This window comes from Haliotis rufescens, unplaced genomic scaffold (genome assembly GCF_023055435.1).
Source record: "Haliotis rufescens isolate VD_foot unplaced genomic scaffold, xgHalRufe1.0.p SCAF_4, whole genome shotgun sequence".
NCBI classification, from domain to species: Eukaryota; Metazoa; Mollusca; class Gastropoda; order Lepetellida; family Haliotidae; genus Haliotis; species Haliotis rufescens.
This window is the reverse complement of record NW_025964112.1, coordinates 9,572,748-9,593,866: the sequence shown is the minus strand read 5'-3', so window position 1 is coordinate 9,593,866 and position 21,119 is coordinate 9,572,748. Positions and strand designations below refer to the sequence as shown.

Genomic DNA, 21,119 nt, shown 5'->3' with positions numbered 1-21,119 from the left:
TCTGCAGGATCAAGGTTCTGATAAACTATGCATGACAGTTTAATGCCCGCTATTGACTAAGGAGGGAGGAAAACTGATTAGTATGAGTCATAAAAGCAAGGTAATATTCATGATAAAGATAGCATGCATACATTTATCATTATGTGGATAGGACAAGTCGTATTGATTTTATGCCGTGTTATAACCAATTTATTGGGTAAAGCGGTGTTAAACCCAACCTCATTACACACTCAAAGTGCTTACACTACAGGCGCACATCACAAACAGGGAGGAGGGATATCCTAGTGGTTTATTCGTTCACTTGCCGGGGAAGCTAATTTTTTTCCGTTCATGTAACTCACTTTGAATCTTGTTAAGAGACAGTAATTGATTTTACTACACGGGCACACGAATAGTAACTACTCGTACATGCAGTGGGACGTGACGCGAGTGGAGCACCTCCACACAAGGGCAAGCAAAGCGACTACAGGGCTCACACGCTCACATGCGAATGTGACTGACAGGATAGAGTTTATGAAGCAAGTGGAGGACCTACACATTATGGTAAACGAAGCCAGTATTGGACTCACACACGAGTGGTAATTAAGCTCGTATAGGACTTACATATCAGGGAAAGCGAAGCCAATACAGGACCTCAACATTAGGGTTAATGAAGTGAGAATAGGACACGCATATTATGGGAAGCAAAGCCAGTATAGTACCAACACATTTCGGGTATTGAAGCAAGTATAGAACCTACCCGCAAATATAGGGCCTACACACTACGGGTAATATAGCAAGTTCAGGACTTACACATATTAGGGGCTTGAGAGGGAGTAAAGACGCTACACACGCTACACAGTAGGGGAAGGGCAGCGAGTATTTGGACCTACACACTTGGGGTAATTCAGCAATTATATGACGTACACACCAGAAGCATAGAAAGTAAGTATGGGACTTACATACCCGAGAAAGCGAAGCGAGTATATGGCTTACATGCTTCGGGTAATGAAGAGAGTATAGGACTTACAGGCTAGGAATAATAAAGTAAGTATAGGACCTACACACATGTGGTCATCAAGCAAGTGTAGAGCCTACACACTCGGGGTCATCATGCAAGTATATGACGTACACACTATTGGTCATAAATCAAGTAAAGGACCATCACACTCGTGATAATGAAGCATGTATAGGACCTATCCAATCGGGGTCATCAAACAAGTATAGGACCTACACACTAGGGATAATGAAGCATGTATAGGACCTATCCAATCGGGCTCATCAAGCAAGTATAGGACCTACACACTATGGTTATCAAGCAAGTATAGGCCCTACACACTAGGGGTAATTAAACAAGTATAGGACCTACACACTCGGGGTCATCAATGAAGAATAGGACCTACACACTCGGGGTCATCAATGAAGAATAGGACCCACACACTATGGTTATCAAGCAAGCATAGGCCCCACACACTAGGGGTAATTAAACAAGCAAGGACCTACACACTCAGGGTCATCAATGAAGAATAGGACCTACACACTCGGGGTCATCAATGAAGAATAGGAGCTACACACTATGGTTATCAAGCAAGTATATGGCCTACCCACTAGGGGTAATTAAACAAGTATAGGACCTACACACTCGGGGTCATCAATGAAGAATAGGACCTACACACTGTGGTTATCGAGCAAGTATAGGACCTACACACTAGGGGTAATTAAACAAGTATAGGACTTACACACTAGGGGTCATCAATGAAGAATAGGACCTACCAACTCGGGGTAATGGAGCAAGTATATGGCCTACCCACTTGGGGTAATGAAGCAAGTATAGGACAGTGAGAGTACCTGAACACTAGGACAGTGGGTGAGAGTTTAATCCCTGAACACTAGGACAGTGGGTGAGGGTTTAGTACCTGTACACAAGGACAGTGGGTGAGAGTTAATTACCTGTACACAAGGGCAGTGGGTGAGAGTTTAATACCTGAACACTAGGACAGTGGGAGAGAGTTTAATACCTGAACACTAGGACAGTGGGTGAGAGTTTAATACCTGAACACTAGGGCAGTGGGTGAGAGTTTAATACCTGAACACTAGGGCAGTGGGTAAGGGTTGAGTACCTGAACACTAGGGCAGTGGGTGAGGGTTGAGTACCTAAACACTAGGGCAGTGGGTGAGGGTTGAGTACCTGAACACTAGGGCAGTGGGTAAGGGTTGAGTACCTGAACACTAGGGCAGTGGGTAAGGGTTGAGTACCTGAACACTAGGGCAGTGGGTAAGGGTTGAGTACCTGTACACAAGGACAGTGGGTGAGAGTTTAGTACCTGTACACAAGGACAGTGGGTAAGGGTTGAGTACCTGAACACATTGGCAGTGGGTAAGGGTTGAGTACCTGAACACTAGGGCAGTGGGTAAGGGTTGAGTACCTGAACACTAGGGCAGTGGGTAAGGGTTGAGTACCTGAACACTAGGGCAGTGGGTAAGGGTTGAGTACCTGAACACTAGGGCAGTGGGTAAGGGTTGAGTACCTGAACACTAGGGCAGTGGGTGAGAGTTTAGTCACTTGACACTAGGGCAGTGGGTGAGAGTTTAGTATCTGAAGACTAGGGCAGTGGGTGAGAGTTTAGTCACCGTACGCTAGGGTAGCGGGTGAGAGTATAGTACCTTTACACAAGGGCAGTGGGTGAGAGTTTAGTACCTGTACGCTCGGGCAGTGGTTGCGATATTAGTCACTGTACACTAGGGTAGTGGGTGAGTGTTTATTACCTTAACACTAGGTTAGTAAGTGAGTGTTTAGTATCTGAACACTAGGGCAGTGGGTGAGAGTTTAGTACCTGTACACTAGGGCAGTGGGTGAGAGTTTAGTACCTGTACACTACGGCAGTGGGTTAGAGTTTTGTACCTGTACGCTAGGGTAGTGGGTGAGAATTTAGTACCTGAACACTGGCGTAGTCGGTGAGGGTTTAGTACCTGAACACTGGCGTAGTGGGTGAGAGTCCATTACCTATACACTAGGGTAGTGGGTGAGAGTTCATTACCTATACACTAGGATAGTGGGTGAGAGTTTAGTACATGTACACTATGTGAGTGGGTGAGATTTTAGTACCTGTACACTAGGGTAGTGGGTGAGGGTTTATCACCTGTACACAAGGGCAGTTGGTTAGAGTTTAGTACCTGAACACTAGGTTAGTGGGTGAGGGTTAAGTAGCTGAACACTAGGGCAGTGGGTGAGAGTTTAAAACCTGAACACATGGGCAGTGGATGAGGGTTTAGTACCTGAAGAGATGGGCCGTGGGTGAGAGTATAGTACCTGTACACAAGGACAGTGGGTGAGAGTTTAGTACCTGAACACATTGGCAGTGGGTTAGGGTTTACTGTATCCCCGGGTAGTGAGTGAGTGTTGAATACCTTAACACTAGGTTAGTAAGTGAGAGTTTAGTACCTGAACAATAGGGTAGTGGGTGCGATATTAGTCACTTTACACTAGGGTAGTGGGTGAGTGTTTAATACCTTTATACTAGGTTAGTAAGTGACAGTTTAGTACCTGAACACTAGGGTAGTGGGTGAGAGTTTAGTACCTGAACAATAAGTCAGTGAGTGAAAGTTGAGTACATGTACACAAGGGCAGTGGATGAGAGTTTTATACCCGAACACATTGGCGGTGGGTGAGAGTTTAGTACCTGTATGCTCGGGCAATGGTTGAGACATTATTCAATTTACCCTCGGGTAGTGGGTGAGTGTTTAATACCTTAACGCTAGGTTAGAAATTCAGAGTTTAGTACCTGAACACATGGGTAGTGGGTGAGTGTTTAGTACCTGTACAATGGGGTAGTGGGTGAGAGTTCATTACCCATACGCTAGGGTAGTGGGTGAGAATATAGCACCTTATACTAGGGCAGTGGGTGAGGGTTTAGTACCTGTACATTAGGGCAGTGGGGGAGAGTTTAGTATCTGAAGACTAGGTTAGTGGATGTAGGTTAAGTACCTGAACACTTGGGTTGTGTGTGAGAGTTTAGTACCTGTACACTAGGGTAGTGGGTGAGAGTTCATTACCTATACACTAGGGTAGTGGGTGAGAGTTTAGTACATGTACACTAGGGTAGTGGGTGAGAGTTTAATACCTGAACACAAGGGCAGTGGGTGAGGATTTAGTACCTGTACACAAGGACAGTGGGTGAGAGTTTAATACCTGTACACTAGGGCAGTAGGTGAGAGTTTAGTACCTGTACACAAGGTCAGTGGATGAAAGTTTAGTCACTGTACACTAGGGCAGTGGGTGAGAGTTTAGTACCTGAACACTGGGGTAGTGTGTGAGAGTGTAATACCTGAACACTGGGGTAGTGTGTGAGGGTTTAGTACCTGTACACTAGGGTAGTGGGTGAGGGTTTAGTACCTGTACACTAGGGCAGTGGGTGAGGGTTTAGTACCTTAACACTATGATAGTGGGTATGAGTTTAGTGCCTGAACGCTAGGTTAGTGTGTGAGATTTTAGTACCTTACGCTAGGGCAGTGTGTGAGAGTTTAGTCACTGTGCACTAGCGTAGTGGGCGAGAGTTTAGTACATGAACACTAGGGTAGTTGGCGAGAGTTTAGTACCTGAACACTTGGTTAGTAAGTGAGAGTTTAGTACCTGAACACTGGGTTAGTGGGTGAGGGTTTAGTTCGAGTACACAAGGTTAGTAGGTGAGAACTTCGATCCCGAACACTAGGGTAGTGGGTGACAGTTTAGGGCATGCTCTCTAGTGGTAATCAGAGAGAGTTTAGGACCTCTACACTTGGTCATGGAAACAAAAACCCTCCGTGTTGGTCCGTGAACACCACGTCAAAATAGACGATATGCAACACTGGTGTTTAAAAACATCAATCGCACACTCACATCCGACGGTTAACTTGAATACACATGTATGTTTTAAAACCTACACCATTAATTGTCAGATGCCCCTGCACCATAACGTTCCAGGGCCATCTGATCAGTACATATCGTAATGTGACATAGGTCTTTGCAATGTATGGCAATTGTTTCAGTGTTTAGCTTTGGTATTTTTGGGTACTTCACAACTTTTGAGATACAATTTTGAGATTGCAGGATTTCAAAGAACGTCATACGACTCAAAAGGTCTTTAATCAAGATTACAACAATCAAGGCCTCAGTAAGGCTTTAAAAAAAGTTTTATGGTAGACATGTGGAGGACATTACCAAATTTGACGCAAAGTGACAATACTGATGTCCGATGCAATTCCCTGTTTTGATTTGGATCCGTGTTTTGATATGTTCCCGTGTTTTTTTATGTGAACAATTGACTTACCTTTGCATGTGTTTGTGACATGTGCCACTGGTAGGACAGGGTACGCTCAACATTTTGCGAAAACCTCATCACTTTTTGATAGTGATTCATAAACACATATTCATGATGTAGTCGGAATCGTACAATAGACACTTTATGAAAGGGTTTTGTCGCTTTATAAATATGCACATATTTAAGCTATGTCACAGTTCGATGTGGGGGGTAAACCCGTAGTGATGCAGGTCTTAGACGTTAACTAACACACGTGCAATGACATGGTGCTGACGAACCTAGAAACATCACTGGTGTGACTGTGGGATTCGAACCCACTATCATAGGTTACTGGCACACTTAAAGAACGCATCTTTATACAACATATTACGCCGTCTTCGACTATCCCCGTTTTGCATGTAATAAAATCAAAGGAGAAGACATATCGTAATTGACGTTATCGAGAAATATCATTCATCTGTTTTGAAAGAAGAAACTTTGCACAGCATTAAGATTATACACTGTATTAACATCACATGTAATTTAATTTCATAATTGGATGCTGCTTTTCATGACCGTGTTGGTAGATAAAATGTCATGTTCAATATATAACTAATAACAGTAAGCCTAAGGGATACCTTGATAAAAATGCAGTGAAACCTTTACAATGAGCATTTAATCAACCTGACAGTATCAGTCTCCATGCAATCGTCCAGACTAATAAAAATCTGGATAAATGAATGATTCGTGCTTAGCAATGCATTTAAAATGTCGGTCATAAGAAAGTGTACACGCCAATCTTGGATTTGATCAAACGATTACAAACGTTATCAAACGCAACGAGGCTGAGAACCCTGCAAACAGTGGGCAAACACTGCAAACATATGGTCCACAACACAACTATAATACCCGTATCACATACATCACCATCGAATACACATTTCTTGTTTGTTTTAGTAAAACCACCATCAAACATAGCAGTAATCTTTCTGTAGAAATCAACATTACTTTCTGAATCTAAATGGTATCGTGTTTTCCTTTTTATAGGATTCCAAATATAACTCTTTGTTCCAGTGGAGTACACAATTGGTTGATGCAAGGATAATACATAATACTAAAGAGATACGTCTCCGCCCTTGGATGGGCCAATAGTCTTGAGGGGCATTCATGACAGGCAGACGAGAAAAACAGCATGGGTTGTTTTTATCGAACCTGGGGGCGTGTTTATTCTTGTTGTTTTTTTATAAATAGGTAGGGGTTTGGTTGACGGTCAGAGTTCCTCGGTCCAGGGTAAAGTTGAAGACGATATAAATTACATCTAAATTGGAAGTTTCAGGTAGGTATTAGTTTCTACGTACATTTTCTATACACTTTACTGTCATTCGTGTTTGCATTTTATTCTTTTCAATAAACAAGATCCTTTTGAATGGCAATACTTATTTCTAATATATTAAGTATTTTTAAGATATAACCAATAAGAAAACATAACATGTAAGATATATGTGTTGCTATGAGATATATGTTCCATCTATCACTGCCAATGTGTTTTGTTTTTAAATACAATGCTGCAAATACGTAAATGTGGGCTTTGCGCCTAATCGTGCTTTATACACGACTTGTACACAAACTGTAAATCTTTGTTTAAGTAATCTTCTGTACAGAATAACAGGTTGCACGGTAATGTGAAAGTCTAGCGTAGTGCTGGTTATGTTTCAGCAGGGTAGGTTAGAGACACATGGTTGTAGAAAAGTGGCACTTGCGCATCTTGATGTGCATTCACTTACTTAATATGCACTGTTTGTTTTTACGATTATGGTTGTGCAGGTGTGTCCTCATTGATGTACTGAGATATACCACTTGAAAATCTTTTTAAAAAAAATCATTGGGGATTTAAGTAGCGCTGTGTTCTCTGACAATAACCATTTCTACTGTTGTGTGTTCGATGTATTGATGCAAACAAAATATGTTATTTACTGCGTATAATTCTTTGGGTCACATATATTAATGTAGTCCCTTGCATACCCGTGGCCAACGCATGCTATGACTAAATGAAGGACAGGACAAATTCATCCGTTTCATGGACAAATGGTGTCATAAATAACCTATCCAAACTTGTGGTGAGTGCTTTTCCATCGCTTCATGTTATTTTGGGCTTGAACGTGTTGCCTTCAGAATTCGTAACAAATTGAACATCGATATACATGTATAAGTAGAATTCGAAAATATGTCATGTATGTTTCCACGTATCTACACGTATTTACATACATTAAAACAACATGTGAATATCATATATGAAGGTTATTTTAAAACATAAATGTACAGTACTGTAATGAAATAATTAAACAGGTTTCCTTCTTCATGTTTTTACCAGATAAAGGTTATGTCATGCTGGTGAAAGGCGCAGTAACAACTGATACAATTGTTTCTTACAGGACGTTTCCTTCATGTCCAATAATTCTGAAATAAGCATGCTTTACTTGGTCATGTGTGTTTTTGTTGTACCAGGTAAAAACCAGAGTAGTTAAGGTGAAGTGTTTGATTTTATGGACGGCTCCATAAACCCATGAAGTCCGATGAAGGACAAAGCGTAACATTGCTTTCTTTTTTACCACAAAATATATGGTCTTTCCATCGCTGTATCGGTCTTAGTTAATTCAATTTGAGGCAGAAAAAAATGAAATGAAACTTTCAACATACATGCACGGTTTGCTTAAAGTACCTCGAGTATATATCACATAGAAAGACTTGAAAAGAAAATGCATTCGAATGCAAAATGTTACTGTAATCATATAGATTTATTTATATTGCTCTACAGATAGACACGATCATGCTGTATACACCTCGAACCACTTCTTTCCGTTTTAAAGCATATAGTTTATGCGCAACCGTGAATGTAACGGTTGATGTGCTGGTCCATATTCACGGTTGTGTTGGGGAATTCACATTAGTGTGGCTACTGAACCATAATCTCTTATCATTATATGAATCAGTATTTATGTCATTCACTTAGGTGTTTTGGTTCATGGGTTCCATGATATGTTTCTTTATGTGCCTGTATCTGCCGATCCTCTCCATCTATATTTTTTCTTTCTTGTTTTACGCCGCTGTCGGCGATATCCAAACGCACTGTAACGCACTTTTTAAACATGTTGGCTTTTCATCATTGAACTGTATATTTACATCTCACCTGATCTTATGTCTATGCTTGTTCGGTTCCATCCGTTGAATAATTAATGTCGAACATACAAATGCCCATGTTAGACATGCAATGGGGTGATGTAGCTTCGCGTTGAAGTCTACAGAAATTTGTTAAAGGAGGATACTATAGGATAGATGTTTAAAAACGGCGTATTCTGTACTTTCACTGCGATAGTTAGTTGCCCGTTTTATGCTTATTTGCACTTGGACATTCAACCACATTCTAGCTGAATACGACCATGTGACGCTTCACTAAAAACATTTAACGGGGAACCAATGAAGTCTTCACTTGTACGGATAAGGTTCACACTGACGAGTGATTTGCCGTACACATGCATGATAACCTTCATTCAAAATGTTCAGCTAAAAGCAATTGCTACTGGACTTCGCTTTTTACTACAAATAGTTAAAATAGAATGTATGAGTGAATGGTGATGGCAGGATTCAGCAAAATGCCAGTTAATTTCACAGTGGCCTGTAAATGATCGAATCCTAGACCAGACAAACCAGTTTCCGTGCCTGATTATCCAATCTTCTTTAGTCGGTTCTCACAATATACATGGAGTTCTGGAAATGTATCCGTCTCCGGAATCCCCATGGGGCTGAAACGGTTTAAAGGGAACTATTTATGTGATAAGGGAAGCATTCAACGGTCGTGTTGGTAGTTGTGATTTATTCGGATTAATATAAAATTTCATGTTTGGTCAGTAATATGCTATGCTGGGTTAGCAAAACACAAGAAACGTCATGGATTTCAAACAAAAATCCAAGTATCAGGGGTGAAAATACATTAGCATTGGCACACTTGTTCTCAGGTGAGATCAGATGAAATAGGCTTTAACGTCGCTTTCAAGATTATCGCACTTATATAGCGATGTGCACGCACGTGTGTGAGCGTGGCTGATTGCACTAGTCCAGACTAATGCCAATTTTTAGTGCAAGCCAACTGAGATACCATGCCGCAGTTTAGCATGAAAACCTCACTCAGACACAAACTACTGACTCCGAGCCGACCCCATATTGCCGAGCGCCAGACATTCAACAAGTACTATCTTTTTACGTCTTTTCGTATGTCGCGGCAGGGGATCGAACCCCTGAATTTCCGTTCTCCGGGTGGACACTAGACCACGGAGGCGGCCACACTAGTTCTCAAGGCACTGAACCACATATAATGTTTATCGACATGGTATATACAAAAGATATTGGTAATGTTAGGTTTTACTATATTGCTCAAGAATGAAACTATACCTCAGGAAAAACTATTATATATCCCTCTTTAAGCATCCTCGGACATCCTCATTAATTTGGACCACCGAATAACCACTTCTGTGATGAGTCGATTCATACCCAGTACATGAAGAGAAATAATCCATAAATGGATTACCTTACGCATGAATGTCGGATTTTGATTGGCTGTGAGTATGAGTGAGTGAGTTTGATTTTACGCCGCTTTTAGCAATATTCCAGCAATATTACGGCGGAGGACACCAGAATTGGGCTTCACTAATTGTACCCAGGTCGGGATTCGAACCCGGGTCTTCGGCGTGACGAGCGAACGCTTTAACCACTAGGCTACCGGGCCGCTCTTGATTGGCTGTGACCCATTTTATTATGTCCAATGTACCCCGCTAACCATCTTCCCGAGGCAAGGGAACTGACTATAAAAGTCAAGTTTCCACCCTTGTCGAACTAGTCTGGAATGTCAAGGCTCCATCGTACCAGCGCCGGTGTCTATTACGAGTTATGTCCCTTCTATGTCCCCCCTATTCAGTACTCAGATTCCACCTCTCATATCACTTGCATTTGCTTCATTCAAAATGGCGTCGCCCACTCAAGACGATCTGATTAAATTACTCGAAGAGACGTTTCACATTCCCTGTCCTACAGAAGTCCAGTGCGTGTGGATTGTCGCACAACACCAAAACAGGTAGATTAAAAACATGAAAGGTTTGGACAGTATCTGTTAACGCCTAGTTGAAAGTACACTTGCTTTGCAAATCCTGCAATCGACCGAAATGTTCTTTACAAACAGGAAGTCCATTTGGTTACGCAATTTTGATTGGACTATGCATAAACTCATTAGTCCAGCCAAAAATACAACCAAGGAATTCGGCAAGGATGGAAACTGGACTTTAATAGTAAGTTAACTCCTTTGTCACGGGAAGATGCTAACAGTTGAGGTACATTTCCTATGTTCCCCCCTTCGAATTGCCGAACCGTTGGCATTTCATTTGCAACATAACAACCGCATTGTTTTAAACCTGCATGATATCGTTGTCAGCAGTATTTATGTCAAACTGTCAGTTCTATTCCCTCTTTATGTAGACACCATCATAACACGATGCAAAGACTGCTGCAACTTTTAGGAATCATTGGAATTGCTTTTGTGCAAGTACAATCCTCGGCAGGTAGGTCAGCAGTGCTTTGTATATATACTACAGTCTAAGCAAATACTGTAGCAATCAGTACTAGTAAGATAGCGAAATATCTGTTAAGAGGCTGTTTCTTACACCATGTTAATTACTTGTACGATGTCCATTGTATACATAGATTTGAAGTTAACATACATCTATATCTTCAGACGTTATTGGAATGACAAACATGTTTGATTCTTTTCCTGAGCTTCATGCCTATATTATCTTCAGTCGAGCATTAAATGAGATGTCTGTTAAATAGATCCAGAAGATTGATATTTATCATGAAAAGCATATCTTAATTGGGCTTATAATGTAAATTTGACTATGAATGATAGAATGACGTAGAAAGTTCGTTTCAAATAAACCTGCACTGAAACATGACATTTAAGCAATTCTGAAGACACGATATGGATGTCCACCAAATTTACTTTTATGACGCCGTCATGTAGGTTATATATGCCAGTTTCTGGCCATGTTGTTCACAAGCAGAGGATGAGTTACATTGTAATTTCCCCTACCATTAATCTGAACGGCGCTATTTGGGTGGATGTAATTTATCAATAATCGTTGCATGATGCTGATAATTTCAGAATTCAATTGCTTAAGGACGAGTGACACTTGTGCAGCTGACACATGCGATAGCAACGGAGACTGTGCGTGTGTATCTCCTAATGGCAACTATGACTGTGGAACAGGTAGGTGGTCATAAAAGTCCTGTGAAAGTCCTCCGCAAAAATAGGTCACACACTGGTTGGGGTGAGGTGAAATGGGGTTTAACATCGTGTTCCAGATTATAGGCAAGTGTGTAGTGATGTGCATTCGTGTGTGTGCGTGTGTGTGTGTGCGTGTGTGTGTGTGTGTGTGTGCGTGCGTGCGTGCGTGCGTGCGTGCGTGCGTGTGTGTGTGTGTGTGTGTGTGTGTGTGTGTGTGTGTGTGTGTGTGTGTGTGTGTGTGTGTGTGTGTGTGTGTGTGTGTCTGTCTGTCTGTCTGTCTGTCTGTGGATGTGCTTGTGCTCCTGACTTATAATTATAGACTGCTAGGCCACCGAGATACCATAACGCAGTTTAACCTGGATGCCCAACTCAGTCACATTGTACAAACAAACAAACAAACAACAACATACAAACAAACAACTGTATGCCACACTCTAATTGCTCTGATCTTATGTAGGATGGTTTGTGAGAGTGTGATCTAGGCGTTCGTGTACGAGGTAAAGTGCGCAAATCTTAATTTGTTCTTCTCATTTCTCATCACTGAAACGTAATTCAACAAATGTGTGTTATTGAATTTTTCAGAAATATGTTTACCATGAAAGATGTACATTTAAACATGAAGTTTTCGCTTTAACTTCATAACCGATTTCTTTCAGATACTACATCCGTTGGCAGTGGTTGTGGTTGTGAAAACACCGGGTCTATATGCCTACCAGATGATACCACATGTGTTTGCTCAGAGAAATTCTACGGACCCAAATGCCAGTACAAAACATGTAAGTACATCTTCCGCTTTTGTATTTCACATTTGAGAAGGAAACATCTTTACTAGTTAACCTCTACTGTATGCTGTTAAAGGAACATTGGATGATCATGACGGTGATATCGATTTTGTCACAGTATGTTTACATCCCAATTTGCCCTTTTCCACAACAGAACAAGAACAACCTTTACCATATCAGTATTTTCAAAAAGGTCACTGTTACAAGTCTTAACATCTATGTGTTAATGTCAAATGATAGTTCATCTTTACTTTTATATTAAGTTATACAAGTGCACCTTCTGCTTATATCCATATTTATCCATATATCCTCGTCAGGCAATTTCAACAATTTGCTTCTTGGTAAATCATTGCTTTTGATTATTGAAATGAATTAGTCCTTAGACTTCCGATGTACAAGATTAAATAAAGTTACAATTACATTGTATTACATTACAATTTTATCATTAATATGAAATATTTGATTAATCGCTAGCTGTGTAGAGGGTTGGGTTGCAGGGGGTCCCGAAAATGCCGGAAATAAATATTTGTCCTCGGGTAGCATAAGAGATGCGTAAATTGAACACGGATGTTCGGAAAAAAAATGTGTTGTGGTTCTCCTTCTTTAAAAGAAAGGAAATATGTATGTATGGAAGGGCTAACTAAAATAATAAAACGGCTTTCGAAGTCTTAACATGTATGTGTTAAGGTCAAATAAAAGTTCATCATTACCTATTTATTAAGTTATACAAGTGCACCTTCTGCTTAGGAATGCGATTTTCAAAGATCCGATTGAAACTGTTTCGGTGAATAATTGAGACTGGTTATTTTATGGCGTTAATATTTTACATTTAATAGGGTGTGGAAGGTGTTCACATTCATTATTTCATCTTAAGGAGTTAAGATAATATTTGAGTCCTACAATTACACGCAAGATAAATTAACGACAACACGCTTGATGCCATGGAGATTCCAAGGTAGAATACAGCAGCATAACCAGGCGAAAATAATTCTAGATTAGCTATTATGTGGTCACTGAGGTAAAACAGATTTAATAGTCACGATATGGCTGAAACATTGCCGATGTGACTTAAATCACTCACTCACTCACTCACTCACTCACTCACTCACTCACTCACTCACTCACTCACTCACTCACTCACTCACTCACTCACTCACTCACTCACTCACTCACTCACAAGAATTTAACCAGGTTACCGCCTTAGGAGACAGTCTTCTGTGTTACAACCGCGAAGATGCTTGTCTGATGATTACGTGAGAGGCCACAAATGTTGGTTCATTTACACTCTACTCGAGTGTCTTTGAGTTTTATTGACGCTTTGATCAGTATTTTATTCATACAAAGACGTGACAGCTTAATATGGTAGGAAAGACGCAGGTCGTTGTGTTAAAGTGATATTATTGACTAACGACATGTCACACTCACCACTAATACGCTAACGCAATCCTTTCCTGTGGAATTGCAGTGGATGTGAGTTGTTCAAATGCTGGGTACCACATTCTGAACGTCAACGTACCCGGTACCCCAACGTGTTATGTGAAGGGCTTTGAGAGCACCTGCAGCTTTACCACAACTACACCCACCGGAACACCGGGGGGCTGGACGGGAAACTATGTGGAAGCATCCCTTACAGACCCTGCAAACTGTGGACCACCGACAGCAACTACGGTTTGGAACAACTGTTGTAGTAATTAAGCTAACATAAAAAAGTAAAATTTTAATAGAAATGAATGACAAGGTCATGAAGTAATGCCACTACATACACTGTACTATCCACATGTCATGTGAATAAATTATTATTGTGTTTCTCAATAAACAAAAGGATTTATTGTATGTAATGTTAAATTACAGGACGTCGATGGAGTATCCACTAAGTGCTTTACAGTGATTTGCCGGTATGAAGCCTTGTATCTCACAGGGCTCGATTTTGAGGCCACCTTCTGCTGCGGTGATGCACAGAAGACGGTTACCACCGAAGCCTTGTCCTTGTCAGAAAAGTAAGTATATTTCCGTGTCCTCGTCTCATTAACATACTTGAAAGGTAAAACCCTCCTGACAAGTTAACGAGATTGTGATGGCAACATGCTTGTCAAGATTTTAGAAAAAAATTCCGTACAACATCAAAGCAAGGGCTACATCTTCTTTTTTCTTACAAATATGAGCGAGTAAGTGAGTGATACTTTTTAACACCGCATCAGCAATCTTACACCTTTTCGCGACGATTCTATCAAATATGATAATTGTTACACGATAATAAAATTAAAAGCCTAAATAAGGGTTTTACTTTGTCATAAATAACGTGATATAATGTAGAAAACACAGCTATATGTGTTCTCATTATCTTGATAGACACATATTAACATTGGACATACTGCTCCATGGCCCCGTGCTCTATTCCCCAAATAGCTTTGTTACAGTGTTCACACATCCCTATTTCTGCCATAACATTTGCACTTTGTTGAACTCTAATAATAATACTCCAGTTTATATGCTTCAAATCACTTAAGGATTGACTGTGGATTTTTTTTTCCATTGAGATAGGAATAGAAAAACCGATGTGCAAACTGTATGAGTTCAATTGGACAACGAAAACATGTACAATTGTTTAACAAAAGAGTTGTATGACGCGATTGATAAACATTCCAGGTGCAGGAATACATACTGTGGCGTGACATGAATCTGATGATTGTTTAATATATGCACATGACTTGACACGGCCACAAAGACAGTAGCCAATCAACGGAGATTGGGATCAAAACAAAATTCAAAGAACCTGTTAATCAAGGCAAGAGGTGAGAAGAACTAGGGGAAGATTTTGGGATTCCCCTACATTCCGCAGTAATAAAAGTAGTCCGCTTACTTTTTTTACATTCACTTGGAAATGAATGCAATAACACATGACAAATTCAGGTAATCAAAATTCAGGAATTACAATGAACACAACGAAAATTTAATTATTAATATCTTAATCACAATTTGAATTTAGTAGTTTCTAAAATGTACTGATTTCAGTGGACTGACTCCAACAAACGTTGATGCAGACCCTCCAGGGGATGTTGTGACGGTTGTGATGAAGGACGGTTCTGACGCCCTAATAATCAGTGGGTCTGCAGTTGATATCGGTTCGACGGTTAAGCTGGAATTCACACTTGATTCTGAATCTGGTATATATTGTTTTATTACATTCAAGTTTTAGTAGATACCTTTCCATGCATCATCGCGACACTATCTTATATTTACTTTTTCTGCTTAGTCTTTGAGGACATGTTTATGTGTCATTAGCTTTTACGTTTAAAATAATTTATATGACATTGTCATCTGAGGAATCTGACATAACTCCATGATTCTAAAATGTTCTTCAACAGATTTTGCTGCAATACGCGTCCTCTCGTGCAAAGCCAAAGATACCTTTACCAATGAAGTTGAATTTATTACGAACAGGTATGGTTTTAATCGTCAGGGTAAAAATATTTTTTTATTAATCTTTACTGTCGACAATTTCCATTACTCGAAACTGAACTAAAACTTGAATTCTTTAACTGCAGTTGTCCCGCAAAGACATTTGTTAAAGGCACCACGCGTACAGATGGCAGTCCAGTAACGATTGAAACAACAGCTATCAAGTTCACATCAGGTGTCACCGTCACTTACGAGTGTACAGTTCTTGTCTGCAGACAAATGACCGAATGCGCAGCGGTGAGTGTATATAATATATAATTCTCATTGAGCTTTATTGTCTAATTACAATAAATGTTTGTTATTTAACTGAATAATCAAAGGTTTAAACAGTTTAACAATACAGTTAATTCAACATTTGGGATTCTAGGGCAACGTAGCAGAACAGACTTGTGATTAAAGGGCGGTTATGTGATAGTTTAATTAAACTAAACATACAACTAAACGAAAATGAAGTTCTTACCATTATGCAGAAATCGGTAGGTTAACATTCGTTAACATCCTCCCAGACAAATACAAAAATATAGGACGAGTGTATCGGAGTAACTGCAGAATCACGGATAACATTTTTTTATTCTTGTTTATAGGTAACGTGTACTGATGGAACTGACGGTTTCGGGCGTAAGAAGAGAGAAATAGTTCCCTCGTCTAACTCCACTGAACAAAAAACGCTTGTCACATTTATCAGAGTCAACGACCCATTTGCAGCATCCGAAGGTACGTTATTATCAATCTAAAACGAGCGGATTTACAGTGTTTTTGTTTTGGGGTGAATAGAAAAAAACGGTTTTTTATGTATACATTTTATTGTTTGTGAAATTGTCTCCTTCCAGTAAAGAGTGCTGTTCAAGACGCTGTTGCGCGGACTGGTACAATCAACCTAACAGCCGCAGTGATTGGCCTGGCTGTCGTTGTCCTCGTCCTCCTTGGAGCCTGTCTTGTCCTTGGCGTTTGTCTCATCAACAGGCGGGCACCTGTTACAGACACCAAAGGATAAAATGTTGGCCTGTGTTTCTCTTGCCAGTTACAAATAAAAAATGATTAATCACCATGATGTCCTAATGTTGTAGGATAACTATTATTGCAGTTCTTATATTTTCATTTTCGCTTTTGCGTAAATTGCTAAAATGACCCCGAGCTAAGGACATTATTTTAAAGCTGAACTTTTTCATATATTTTAATCATTCGTTCGCTTACTAAGCATATGCGATTAACATCTATATCATTTATCTTTGTTACGTAATGTAAGTTACTCTCTTGTGGCTAGCGTTTTGGTTCTGTGGATGTACATGGAATGTATATCAGCCGAAGAATTTAATAAATGTATGAAAATGTAATTTGGTGTTGTTTATGAACATATATTCATCTAAGGTAGAGAATTTATGGATGTTAACTTCTTTATTATGAGGAACACACCGTTTCGGAGTTTATGCATGATATCAACCACTGGATTGTCTGGTCCAGACTCAATAATTTACAGACCGCCGTAACATAGCTGGAATATTGCTGGGTGCGGCATTAAACAACAAACAAATACTGTAATGCCCCACAACGTGGTCCTATGAACAGGTATATTTATTTGAGGTTAGACTTTCACTGTGCTGTGTTTTGAATTCTCACCAGCACATCAGCGCAGTCAAAGTTACAGATTTTAGGAACGACTCTGTAAACTAGATGAATGAAGAGTTAACTCCCATGGAACAAACTGTGTCTTCGTTTCTGTAGAAACAGACAACGAAACAGCAATATCAATCCAGCATCACTTCCTTCAATACTGTCAATAATGTAATATCGGATTTTCCGCATTACTTTCGATTTTTTAACTGCATAATAAACTTGTTGTTTGACGGCTCGACACTGGGTTAGATATCAAACTTCTGTTCTAAGTTGTATGGGGGCGGTCGGGTAGCCTAGTGGTTAAAGCGTTCGCTCGGTATGGGTACAATGTGTGAAGCCCATTTCTGGTGTCCCCCGTCGTAATATTGCTGGAATATTGCTAAAAGCGGCGTAAAACCAAACTCACTCACTCACTCTAAGTTGTATGACCAGAGGGGTTATTTCGCCGCCAACAGTGCAATTCGTCTTCATGTCGAGTATACCATCAGCTCCATCTTATGCGGTCTAGTCCAGTTGCTTTGGTACTCATAAGAGCAATTACATACGTCGAGAGGCATTAAAACGCATATTGTGTTTTCACTAAGTATGTTTAGGTTCTATTTTCACGTTTTCAAAACAGGGACGTGATATCTCGAACGCCACGAGGAACATATGTGATGATAATCGGTCGGATGAACAAAAAATCATGCACGTGCATGATGTACTCAGGTTAGAAAACGGCTATCATTCACATTCACAATGCCACGGTTGACCAACGCCCATAGGGACCAAGCTATAGGAATGCTGCAAGCTGGCCGGACACAGAGAGATGTTGCTAATCACTTCCATGTCCACCAGGTGACAGTTTCGAGGCTGTAGCAAAGTCATAGGGCAACATGAGTGAGTGAGTGAGTGACGTTGTGTGACGTCACGAAGACAAGACCAGCACATCGTCGGCAGCCATCATAGGAATCGCTTTAGGATTGCGCGAGAGACTGCTAGTGCAACGATAGTAACGAGACGAAGGCCCATCAGTGAACTGACATTCAGACGTCGTGATGCGGCACGTCACTCCCGATATTTTCGACCCTATTATGGACAGATCCTTACCCAAGGACATCGTCAACGTTTGTCAGCCGCTGTAGGTCATCTCGGTGCCAGACCTTTTTTCCTAATATGCGTTTTTGATGCCTCTCAGCATATCATTCAGTATATTCTTACGAGGGCAAAGACCATTTACTACATTAAATATATAAATGTTACATGGAAGGCGAGATAATGTTTGTTTGTTGTTTTAACGCCAAACTCAGCATTATTACATGATGGGATACTAGGGGATTTGAATATATGGAAACAGGTAGTGTTACCTCAGGCATGGAAGCAGCGATCTTAGCTAGGTCAACAAATGGACATATGGCGGAACCAAATTAGATTAGAATATACAAATGCGCAGAAACTGCAGCAGAACTCACCTTTATAAGCATCGCAAAACTAGGTCGTGGGGTCATTAATATTCATGAGTTATTCCTTTTATGGAACAAGTTCCTAGAATTGTTTAGGTCACATAGGCTTGTATCATGACCGAGTTCGATTCAAGTATGGACATAATTTTCAGGTTCATATCGCCACCGACATTTATGATTAGATTCATGTGTTATGCTGGAAAACATGGATTGGTATTGTCTCTGAAATTTAATTTGATGTACGTTACGGGGGGTTTTGAGTTATTAATTCCATTGGCAAGCAACGTTTTTGATTTTCTGCAAGTTACGGATGGGAAGAAAAATATATATTGTCTTCAAACATTTAATTAAGATTACGGTTTACCTTTGGGATTAGTTGGCCAATTAATAATTGGACCAACGACGAGGTTCAGGCAGGTGTCCCGCAATGCAGTATTTTTTCTGTCACTATATTTAAAATTAACATAAATAGTCTTTCAAATATTTTAAGTGACGCAGTGGATGGATCGCTTTTCTTGACTGTTTTTAATATTTCTTGTTGTAAACATATCCATACCATAGAGTGGCAGTTACAAACCTATATATCTGAATTAAAATTGCATGAGATTGCATGAGATCTCTTGAAAATTTTCTAAATTTAAAACTAATCGTTTACATTTCTGCAGAAAATATAAGCCGCAATAGGACACTGAAATATTTTGAATGACACCCCAATCAAATTGTAAAGGAGGCCAAGTCCTTGGGAATTTTCTTTGATAACCATTTAACTTTCTTACCTAACATTAAATACCTTAAAGCTAGATGTCTGAAGGCCCTCGTTTTATTGAAAGTTTTATCAAATTCAAAGTGGGGAGGTGATCAGACTGTTACAATATCCAGTGATGACTGGTCCATATACCCTTTCTGTCTAGCACAATGACTGTTCCCTGCACATCCGTACTTGTAAATGATGGCTACCGAGTAAACTAGTGCGTAAACGTGCGTCTTGTTGTCGTTTGGTTTAGTGAGTGAGTGAGTGAGTATGGTTTTACGCCGCTTTTAGCAATATTCAAGCAATATCACGGCGGGGGACACCAGAAATGGGCTTCACACATTGTGCCGATGTCGGGAATCGAACCCGGATCTTCGGCGTGACGAGCGAACGCTTTAACCACTAGGCTACCCGACCGCCCCCGTTTGGTTTAGTGTTAGGGTAACACATGATATTGAAACATGGTGACAACGGTGGGATTCCGGACCAGTTGGTCAGTGATAACGGAAATAGGTTCTACTGAGAGGAGTTTCACAAATTTGATATTGATTGGGACATAGAGCACGTAACCTCCAGTCCTCACAACAGTCAAGCCAATGGAAAGGCAGAGTCTGAGGTTACGACTGCAAAGAGACTACTGCGAACAGCAAAAGACAGTGGAAACGACCAGTATATAGCTATATTGGACTACAGAAATACACCAACTCAGAGACTCAGATCTAGTCCCTTGCAACCAACGACTTATGAACAGACGATCAAAGACCCTCCTTCCAAAAAGTGAAACTCTGTTTAAGCCGAGAACAGTGAAGGGTAAAACAGAAAGATTTCGTCTTAAACCACAAAAGCAGACGTCATCCTTTGACAAATCAGCAAAATATTTAAAGCCTTTAGAAGAAGGTAATATTGTTAGGACAAAGCCATTCACAATGAATGACAAAGTATGGAAAAACGGGAACAGTGCTGAAGAGATTTGACGCGAGAAGCTATGAGGTAGACACACCTACAGGAATATTGAGGAAACAGCTTAACAACATACATTGAATCAAACACCTGTAAAAGTTGGGAGACAACATATACTCAGAAAACTATTAGTCAAGAGAACAGTTTGTGCCATCTAACAGGCCTACCAGCAACTTCTCGCGTGACTCCACACCGATGACACCGATGAAGACCGACAGACTGACGACAATCATGAAGCAAGCACATGACTATACCACCGACTGCCAACAGAGGTGGCCGTTCAGTGAAGTTGCCCAAACATCCCAAAGACTTTACTGTGAAGAGTATAGTTTGTGCTCGAGTTCGACAATAATTATTATGTGCTGAAGCCCTCAGTTATTCTATTATGTTAATATGAGTAAATGTTTACAGACCAGGAAGGTCATGGACACTAACTTGATTCACTTACAGTTATAAAGCCCTCATAATTTAGTAGCTTTATTATGAATGCTACCCTAAATGTTACTTCAATTTAAAGTTAACTGACTT

At 40.3% G+C, this 21,119-nt stretch overlaps 1 protein-coding gene across 1 annotated transcript; it reads left to right on the top strand.

Annotated features, from left to right (window-relative positions):
* The first annotated feature begins 6,512 nt into the window (after positions 1-6,512).
* LOC124135884 (EGF-like domain-containing protein 2) lies at positions 6,513-17,158 on the top strand. The gene is made up of 11 exons (XM_046501553.2): positions 6,513-6,591; positions 10,779-10,861; positions 11,461-11,565; positions 12,240-12,359; positions 13,831-14,033; positions 14,217-14,362; positions 15,378-15,529; positions 15,731-15,806; positions 15,911-16,061; positions 16,409-16,538; positions 16,655-17,158. Exons 2-11 carry the CDS (start codon positions 10,795-10,797, stop codon positions 16,816-16,818), a joined length of 1,314 nt encoding a protein of 437 aa, XP_046357509.1. The 5' UTR covers positions 6,513-6,591; positions 10,779-10,794; the 3' UTR covers positions 16,819-17,158.
* Positions 17,159-21,119: the final 3,961 nt, after the last annotated feature.